Here is a 10,524-nt window from a genome sequence, read left to right as displayed (position 1 = left end):
GGTACACCGAAAACCGGCCGATATTGACCGAAATGTATATGTACGACCAGTATTTGACCCTGTATGAAACGTATGCATTTTTTGTATCGGTCACTATTCTAATACGAGAAATACTAACTGTACCGGCTGGTACCGTACGAAATTCAAAACATTGGCTTAAGTATTGTTAAGGAGGGTGACAAATCTTTTTGCTTGCTGGAGAGGTTGAAGGGGTAATTTGCAAATTGCTACTGTTTCGAATATGATCCCTTTATGCCTTATGGGGTGTATTTGGGATGAAAGAAATGGTCGATGCTTTCAAGATAAGAAATGTTTAGTGGATGAACTTAGACACCTTTTTTTTTAATACCTTATTTCTATGGGCTTCGGCAATTGTGTTGAATGGAACTAGTGTATGATTTCCTTATTTCATTTTCTAATTCACTTGTAACTAGGTTAAGTTTTTATATACTTCATCTGTTGTATTTCCCTGAGCACATGTTTTCATTTTGTTACCACGGCATCAAGCCTCGATGACTTAACCGCCTCTGCATAGAACTTAGGCAGAGCATTCATAGACACTTTCTAGGTAGGACTTTGATACCTTAACAAACTAATCTTTCTCCCATTTTCCAAGCTGCCATAAGCTTCCCTCATAGCAACCACCATTTTTTTCCACCATTTACCATCCATTTCTTCAGGTATGAAAACAAAATTCCTTCTAGTACCAACGCTATATTCCACCAATGCTATATGTCGACCTTGAGAATTGGAACCTCTTTATGCAATGTATCTTCTATTACCATCCCGTGAGGTTGCAAAAGACTCCATTTTATCTCCAGTCAAGCATTACTCCAGGGTCTACTGAACTAGTTCACCGTGGACATCTCCAAAGTCAAGCGAATCCATCGACTACCTTCCTCAAACAATTGGAATACCTTGGATTCTACGAGAATTTGTCTCGAAAAAACCATGATAATCTCATTGTTTATGCATAATTTTTTAACTTTGGGTTTTTGTTTCGGATTGTATCCATTCTGATGTATCGAGGTTGTTTTCAGTTTATGATAACTCATCAATACAGTATAAATATTCCTAAATATTTTTCTTCCATATCCTGAGCAAGAAAAATAAAGAAGCAAAATAAGCACGTCATTAAAAGTGCTAAAATATCTTCATGTTCGTTATTCGATCTCATTCCGAAGACCTGAAGGGTAACAAAGAGTGCAACTCCAAATCAATCAATATGATGATCTGTTGAATTGTGGCAGCATCTGAAGCTACCCCACAATAACTTTGCCTGAAATAGAAGAAGTACAAAACTGATTCTATGATCTGCGACAATAGGAGAAACAAAGCAAGAGCCCGCAAGGTTGCCACCGACAAATGAGGGATATAAAACAGCACCAAGTTTTGCTCGAATCTACTCGCCAACTGTCAGACCAAACCCAAATTTATAATCTTTCTTCCTGTGGTCTAGCTGCAAGATAGACAATCATTCCAAAAAATTGTCAATATGCAGGCAGGTATAAGCGGATGATGTTCAGGTAAGGAAAAATCAGTGATAATTGTTCCTCACCTCCGACGAAAGAATAAAATTTAGCCCCATATTCAATCGTTCCTCGAGAAAGGCAGCTACACAGCCATTGGAATCAATCTTCCCTCTAAGGCGGCACTGTAAGAACCATATCAATCAGTCAAGCAGAATGACGACTTGAGTTAAGGCACAGAATCCAGCTTTTATCATTCACAGATGGTATGGTGGTATTTGTATCCACCTAATTAAAGCATAATAAGCAAATATATCCTATGAGGCCATCATCACAATTAAGAGCAATTTGGTTTGAGAACTTCGATAACCAGCCCATGACCTAGGCCTAGAGTCATACTGACATGAAAAATATCCATTATAAAGTGGAAGCTGAATAAATCTGTTAGTCTTAGTTCTCACATCTTAATGGTAATAATGAGTCATATTTGATAACCCAACACATGGAATATAAAACATCTAATCAATGAATGAAAGGACAATACCAACTCCAGGATGTCAGAGCATTTTCACAAGAGATGAAACTACCTGTCGAAGGATGTAATCATAACCAAAGCTTGCCGTGACATCTTTTGACATGTAGTTGTACATCAAATCTGAGGCTAGAGAAACCTAAAAGAAAGATAACACTGTAAGAAATAAAACTTTTTTGATAAGTACTGTAAGAAATAAAACTTGGCAACAATAATAACACATTCCTCTACAGCTAAATCTTTGCTCACCTTCTCAGATACCTTCTGAACATAGCTCAGAGCAACCAATCCTGTACTAGCAACTTGCCCTGTGGCAACCTGCAGGGAAATTGGTAAATACAACCCAGGAAAAAAAATCCTGAACTTAATCTGCTGCCCTCAGAAGGAACAAACTTTTCTCCACATTCCCCAGTTATAAAAATTATATATATATATATATAAAATCTTTTTGAAAGAAATGTTAAAAGAATTTTACTCCCACTTATAGAGCTTATTAGGACAAACAGATAAAAAGGAGGTAGAATAGAGCACTATGGAATAGATTGCAAGAAATGAAAAATGTTTGGCCATCAAGCAATAATGTATATACAAACATGTGGTCACAAAGAAGTATGAACAGGAATGTGAGTTTAATAAACGTGAATTTTTCCAGTTCCCAGTAAGATGAAGTCAGCCCTACAACAAGAGTTTTATGACTATAGATGTCTGTAGAAAAATAAAACGTATTTACCGCAGCTTCTGTTTATATATTCCCACTACCGCACATGAATTTTCCATGCCAGAATATGGGAATATAGAAGCTCCACATTTCCCCACCAGAAAAAAATTAAAAATTAAAAAAAAAAAAGAAAAAAAAAAGTAAAGGAAAGGAAAGGAAAAGGAAAAAGACGACCAAGAAATTTAGCCTGCTGAAGTAACTCCAAAATCTAGGCAGCTACTGGGAAACTGTATTTTCAGGATTAAGAAAAAAAGGCCCAAATATCACATATCAGCAAGGAAAGGTTGAAAACAACAGTTTCAAAGAATCCACAATAAAGTAAGATTACCAACCCTTTAATAATGCAAACCATTACAGTACATCTGAAGTCACATAATTTTTTGTTTGGATTAAGTACAAAAACGGTCTTTGGGTTTTGCATGATATTTTTTTCTTCTAGGGTTTCAGATTTTATAATTTCACTCATGGGTTAGTAAATTTTTTCAGTAATAATCCTGTCAGATTTCTAATAGATAATTTAATCAAAATCTGGTGTGACATGTCATGTGGAAAAAAAATAATATAAAAATATAAAAACCTTTAACAAAATCTAAAAACAGTATAAAACATAAATCATTTAAAAATATATACAAAAATAAAAACCTTAAAAATTGTATTTCTTGGTTTCTAAATTCACCTTTTTAAAATTAATTTTGTAGAGTTTTAATTCTTTTAATTTTTGAAAAATAATCTTTATGTTTTTACATATCTTTATTTTTTAAATATTTTTATATCTTTTTGTCATGTTGTAGTGGCATATCGCTACATGTCAATTAAAAAAAGTCTGACACAGAATGCTTATGGAGATTTTTTACAAGTATTCTTATGGAAAAAATTACAAACCCAATAGTAAAATGATAAAATTGGAAATGTATGAGCAAAAAGATAATCATGCAAAACCCATGCAATATTTTTGGTACCGAACACTTTTGTTACCAAGACTTGACTCAAAGGGTTCTCCATGCAATCTTATACCTAGCTCTTTAGGCGAGTAAGCAATTATGGCATTTTATTGTAAAGAACTTTCCAACATAAACAAGAAGGAATTAACTCTTAGTTGGAGAGAAAGAGCAGCTAAGTAATCTTAAAATAGCAAGATAACTAAATTACTATAAATATATCAAGAATCTGTACATTTCAAAACAAAAGACCAACAAAACAAACTGTAGCCAGCATACCATCTTGTCCGTGTTGTATCGAGCAGCATAACCAATACCAGACTTCCGATGCTGACCAGCCCAAAATACTTCACCACCAAAAGACAAATGGGGGGTCACACTCTGAAATAATTAAGTTCATTAAGTAAAATACTTCGTCTTCACTTTCTCTCTCTCTCTCTCACCATGAGAGATTTATGAGTGGCAATAAAAAGAGAATTACAAAAACATATCAATTACTTTTTATGAGTAAGATATATATTTTATTGATGATGAAAAAGGGTGTTACCCCAGTACACAGGAAGTATACGAGAGATCTACCTACTATCAAAAGCAGATCAATTACAAACAATAGCATACAGCATATCTGCAATTCCTAGAATCAAAGTCAATAATAAAATAAATTTTTTGAGGTGAAGGTCAATAATAAAATAATGGTATTATATTGTTCCAAAATAAATCATTTTTTCTTATTTGAATTGAATTCACAGAACGGTAAACCACCACAATTAACAAACTATGAAGCTGCTAAATTGAAAATCACAAACGTAAATTGGCAAAAAGTTTATAACTCGATGTCTAGAAAATAATATGACCTTTTTTCCCCAAGCATATTCTCAGTAGCCTGTAAGTATACCTGTGTATTATGTGGTTGTTCCAGGAGGATCATGACAATAGTATATAGATCAGCCTTCCACTGCCCTGATCTTTAAACGATAGTCCTTTCTTTCTTACAAGTTTGTTATATCCAGAAGAATTAAAAAGGAAAACTTTTGAGTTAATTTTTCTAGTCAACAAATTGGAGGAGCATGCAAAAGTAGAAGCATGGGCTTCCTACACATACAACCCACTGCAAACTAGGACAACTCAATTCGTCTAGATTAGACAAAAAAACACTCACCATTATCTACATTCGTATGTTCAATATTTTTTGCAAACTGGTACAAGCAAATCAGATAGTTTCCTAAATTCGGAAACCAAATGTCATAGGTTTCCAATAAGACAACCGTCTTGTTGTTTGAACCTTAGTTAATTAACCTACAGATCAATGACAGAAATGGTTTGATAGGTAAAAGAGATTTTATTAGCACTAATAAATTAAATTCTTATCACTTATCAAAAACAACATTTAAAACAAATTAAAACAATTCAAATTTGAAAATAAAGGAACAAAATAGACCCAATTAATGAAGGTCAGACACCATTAAACTTGAAAGGATGTGTGTATAACATTCTAAGCATGTTGGATTAGGTCGGTTAAGTGTCAATTATGTGACCTGCCTCTGTATGATTGACAATATTTTAAGTTGAGTGATCTTTTGCCGGAACCATTTTGGGGAGGACCAAGAATGATCTCAATAGGATAGTGAAATATTTGCAAATTCCATAACCTCATTTCAGCAGTAAGGGATATCTTGCATGGATCATTTTATTTCAGGCTGGCCTTTCCATAGATCAAGAAATTCTATACAATATGCTACTTATGACGAGAAGTGCTATTTGAAGACCTTTATACCACACACTATCCCCATGGCATAATTTGATTTGTAGGATTCAAATTTTAAAATTTATTTTACAAATCAAATTATGTTTTATGTGGATGGTGTGTGATGTAAAGACCTTCAAATAGAATTATAAACAAGGATGCTATTGAGGATAAAAATACGCATAGACATCACAAAATTGATCATACTCCATCACAAAAAGGTTTTTTTAAAATAAAAAAAAAATAAAAACATCACATGATTCCAGAAGATCTTATACCTGAATATAATTTGCTCCAAATAAGGCACCATTTCCCAGTTGAAACTGGGTCCTGTAGTCTTTGCCCTGCACAGAACACAAGGGGTTCAATAAATTGAAAGATTCCAAATTTTCAATCCAAGATCAACTAATTTGGAGGAGCTTCAAAAGTACCTGATTCACAAGGGATAATAGGATATTGTTTGCAAGTAAGTTCTAATAAATTAGTAAGTCACACACAATTAGTAGGTCTTTAATCCAAAATCATCCTCAATCTTGTTCCTATACAGGGAGGCAGTGTCTTTTGAGTTTAGAGATCTGGGGCAGTACTCATCTTGGTCTAAAAATATTTAACCCTATGACTACACCAACTTCATCTGCTCCTTCACCACCTACCCTAACAACCAAGAGGAAAAAGTCTTCCTAAATTCTTAAAGAAAGTCAATTATCGGTCATTGTTCTTTTCCTTCTCTCTCTCTCTCTCTCTCTCTCTCTCTCTCTCTCTCTCTAAAGAATGAACTTGTAACATCCAGGACCAAAATTTACAGGTTTGGATAAAGATTTTATAAGTTTGGACCATGGGTCCAATTTTGTTAAGGCTATAAGGAAGATTATTTTATTGGGACCATTAGCCAGTACGTATTATTTGAGGATCTAGTATTGAGGAGCTACGATTGCATATGAAATTATGGACCTAGATTCAAAATGGATTAGGTTTGTCCCATTAGGCCGTTATATGGGAGGATAAGCTCAAGTATTTTCTAGCTAAAGCCCATTTGAGTTTTGGCAGTTAAATTCGTGCTAATTGGAAACCAGCCCATTTTGGATAAGTTAGATCCAGACTAGGTGCCAAGAAACCCTCTAGATGAAGGCTATACCCACTTAGGTTGTTTTAGAAGAATTCTTGCACTAATGGAGTCTGTTACAGCCTGCTATGACTCTCTTGATATAGGATTTGAGCTGTTCCAGATCTGGAGAAGTAGAAATCAGCTGACTCCTAAATGGATCCAAGTACTAGAAACATATTTCCCCATAAATCCTAGCCATTAGGATTCATAGAACTCTTTTAAATAAACTATGAGTTACTAGGTTTTTCAGGTCTCATTAAAAGGACTGTATGGACTGAAAACTAGAAAAACAGAGGCTGCTGTGAGTCTGGAAAGTTTTTATGGCAATACCATGTGAATGTTCTTCAAGAAAACCAATCCCAAACCCTAGATAATTGCTGCAAATACCAAGGAAGATGTCAGCCTTGTTTTCTTGAGGTTCTTGTCTTGAGGTTCTTGCTTGATCTTTTTAAAGAAAACCGTAGGAAAGTTGCTGCAATTTTATGAGATTGACAAAACCAGTCTCACCCTATCAAGCCCAACCCTTTTCAGCAACTTCAAGTAGGTGATTATTGACGTGTTTTTTATTAATTGAAGCAAAGAGGTAAGTAGCATGATCATAACCTTATGTGTATGGTAAACAATGTTTGTAAAGTATTATGTGTGCATGGCCCTTTATTGAAAGCCCCTTTTTATGTATCAAGTTATAATGAAAGTGATTTTTGAATGTCACATTACTATGTGTCTTACATGCATCATGATATGTTATCATTTATGATCACGATGAGCTATGTCATTACGTGTTCTATATGCACATGGTAAGAAAGATAAAAAAACAAGTTATGAAAGAAGCTTTAAGAATGACCATAAGAGATGCATGATACCAATGCAATCGTGGGTGGATGTGCAAGCCAAGGACCTAAGCGTGGTCCACCAAAGTATATTATGATAAGTTAAGCAATTCCCCTAGTGGGCATAGGCAGTGGAACTGGTGCACAACTGCACACGGGGGTTAAGGTGTGCTGACCATGAAAGAAAGGTAAAGACAAGTTTAATGAGTTAAGCATAGTACATGTTACATGTTTATGTTAGTATGAGTATGAATATATGGTATGCACTTTTTCAATAAACACATTTTGCTTGTCTGTAAGCAGTACATCATGTTAGTATAACTATATGATGTACTGCTCATTGAGTATTCAACTCATTTTGCTTGTCTGTAAGCTTTTTTATGTTTTGTAAATGTTCAGGTCAAAAAGATAGCGTTGACGAGCATACAGCCAGGCATAGATCATGTTTCAAGGGATTTTCATACTAGTTAATAAGTGGTTTTACATAAAAAGAACAGCTTTAAATTTTCTTGCTACAAGAGAATTTTTATTTAAACATTTTTCAAGACAGTTTTATTGCATCTTTTCCAGATTATTTTTTCAATAAATTAGAGATTTTTTTATCAAGTTGTCTCTTTATCGGGCATAATTACAAAAGTATGTAACAGTCCTAACCTACACAAAAGGGGGTGTTACAGGACTACACAAGGGGGAATAGCCCTCCCTACCCTTAAACTTCCCAAACTTGAGTGAATGCAGGATCTGATCCTAGCCTTTGGTATGATGCCAAGATACTTTACCGATCAAATTAGTTCACACCTTCAATTACCAATTATTAGAATATCAATGTGTGTGTACAGCTCAAAGTAAAACAAAAGTTAAGATAACAGTATTCGAACAGTGTGTGTACCCCGTGACACTTCAATGCAGAGTTTCCTCATTATTAGCACATGAATATCTAGTGGAATCAATAGCCATCAAAAAATTTTCCAATATATTTTTTATCACTTCTTGGAAGAAGAAAAAAACTAGGTATCTATATTAGTCCAAATAAATTTAGATAAACATCATGCTAAAAGCTTTTTCATGGAAGATCATGCTAAACTGAATAGTTAATTAAGCATAATCAAGAAAATCTGCATCTTTAACCCCTTAATGAACCTTTCATGAAAAGTACACAAGCTCTACTATAAGTTTATGCCCATTTATGAATTTCAGGAAATGAGAAAGCCTAGCTCTCTTAGTACTTATGCAGTTAACAGACATTTTGGGTGAATAAGGTGCCACTGCAGTCTAAAACACTCATATGACATATCAGGAAACAATACTAAATAAATAAAGTATATGCCAATTTAGCACAATGAAAAAATATTAGAATGTTTTAAGTAAGAGAAGTTAACCTTGTAATCAAAAGAAACCATGCCATGTGACATATGTGGCTCATTTGTAAGCTGGAAGGGCACAAGAAAAGATAAACAAATGACTTAGACTTTATAAGGGATGCTGTCGGAGATTGTTTTCTCTTTTTTTGAAAAGGAGGAAAAAAATATGAGAAAAGGTTAATAATAGCTCATCCGACACTGGAATTTTACCTGAGCATTAGCCTTCAAAGAAAGATTTTCAGTTAAATCACCCTTCACTCTCGCATTGAGCCTCCCATCAGTCAGAATTCTCCCGAAAAGCATCAACTGCATAAAATACATCCAGGCCAACAGCATATTCTTAATCAGAATCCATGATGAAATAAATAATTTCCTTGAATATGAGATCAGTTACCTTTGGGTCTATAAAGTTGGCACCAAATTCATAGTGAGCGGTAGGAATTTTGATTGTTTCAGAAGATTGTGAGGGAATCTCCATTGGTCCCATGAACACACTGCTTGGTGGTCAACAATAAGCCGTTAACATAAAAAATAGATATTAAAAAAAAATGAAAAGGTGCACAGAAAACTGAAATCAAAACGATCAAGCCAAAGCTACCTATGACTTAATGAAAACTTCTGATTGAGACCTTTGGTAAAATCAAACCGCATTCCTTCAAATAGTTCTGGCTTCAAAGACACTGCCGAAACAAATGCATATTGTCACAAACTCCATATCCCTCTCACTTTGCATATGTTAAGAATAAAAACAAAAACAAAGAAAAATATAAAGCGCATTCAACAGATTATACAACTATGCCTCCTGATTATAAATGACCATAATACGAGATTAAGTCCATCTGAATTCATTCATACAAACAAATAAACATGAAGTCCCCCCCTCTCCCAAAAAAATGATATTCAATACGTCCAAACAGTAAAATATTTACTTAAACGGATCGAAATTCATACGAAACCAAATAAATCTTCCAAAACTACCCGCGGAAGCTGACATCCACTGAAATTTAAAGCACGGCAAGAGCAAGAAAATAATTAAGAAACAGAAAGATTGAAGTTTAACAAAAAAATGATAAAGAAAGAGAAATAGAATAGAGACAAACTGAGAGCTTCGCGGTGGATCTCCTCGTAGGGAATAGGACAAGGGAGGTTCAAGTAATCCACTTTCTCTTCCTCTTTCTTCATCTGCGGCAGCGTAGTGGTGGTGGTAGCTGGAGGAACGTTCAGGGCCGTCGCCATTGTATCCAATTAAGTAATTAAACAAATATCTGAATCCGAGAGCGTCAGTTTCTCTCTAAACCCCGCAGAGGATCTAAGATTCTGAAAGCTCTACTTTTTCTAAAACCCTAGGGAGGGGTTGTGGGAGGGCTCTTGTTGGGTTTGGGGTCAAACTGGGAAATGGAAATGGAGAGGACTCAAAGCCCGTTTCCCATTTATGCATACCCATAACCCGATCCGTTTCATTACCACACATTTTAAAGAGGATATATTACTGAAAAAACACTAGAGAAATGCACGTTACGAGCTTATTATTTATAGAAAAATAATAATTATATTTATAAATATTATGTAATTATTTTTAAAAAAATAAATAGATACAAGATTTAAATAAAAATCCAACTAGCTCCTTAGAGCATTGGTATGGCTTTATCAAAAGTCAAGCCAAATGTATAAAATGATGAATATGTGTAAATCATAGCTGCATTGGATTCATCAAATGAGAAATGAGGAGTTTTGAGTTACAGTAAATCTATAGCTTCCTTTAAATTTGAAGGGTTACTATACACTCATCAACCAATTATTGTACTACATTTTAATTTCCAATTGTTG

General features: G+C 34.4%; 1 protein-coding gene across 1 annotated transcript; it reads right to left on the bottom strand.

The window, feature by feature from the left end:
• Positions 1-1,110: 1,110 nt before the first annotated feature.
• LOC122314914 (mitochondrial import receptor subunit TOM40-1-like) lies at positions 1,111-10,111 on the bottom strand. Its single transcript, XM_043130565.1, has 11 exons — positions 9,798-10,111; positions 9,296-9,377; positions 9,092-9,191; positions 8,908-9,003; positions 8,716-8,766; positions 5,680-5,745; positions 3,937-4,038; positions 2,251-2,319; positions 2,057-2,140; positions 1,559-1,654; positions 1,111-1,459 (listed from the first exon to the last, which is right to left on the bottom strand). Exons 1-11 carry the CDS (start codon positions 9,931-9,933, stop codon positions 1,403-1,405), a joined length of 939 nt encoding a protein of 312 aa, XP_042986499.1. The 5' UTR covers positions 9,934-10,111; the 3' UTR covers positions 1,111-1,402.
• Positions 10,112-10,524: the final 413 nt, after the last annotated feature.

The sequence above is a fragment of the Carya illinoinensis genome, chromosome 1 (assembly GCF_018687715.1).
Source record: "Carya illinoinensis cultivar Pawnee chromosome 1, C.illinoinensisPawnee_v1, whole genome shotgun sequence".
In the NCBI taxonomy this organism is placed as follows: Eukaryota; Viridiplantae; Streptophyta; class Magnoliopsida; order Fagales; family Juglandaceae; genus Carya; species Carya illinoinensis.
Note: the sequence above shows the minus strand (reverse complement) of the source record. Positions and strands in the feature narration are given on the sequence as shown.

Coding starts and splice junctions, on each gene's coding strand:
- LOC122314914 (XM_043130565.1), bottom strand. CDS start 9,933: ATGGCGACGGCCCTGAACGTTCCTCCAGCTACCACCACCACTACGCTG. Junction 9,378..9,797: donor GATCCACCGCGAAGCTCTCA/GTTTGTCTCTAT, acceptor TTGTTTCGGCAG/TGTCTTTGAAGCCAGAACTA. Junction 1,460..1,558: donor ATTTTATTCTTTCGTCGGAG/GTGAGGAACAAT, acceptor TCTATCTTGCAG/CTAGACCACAGGAAGAAAGA.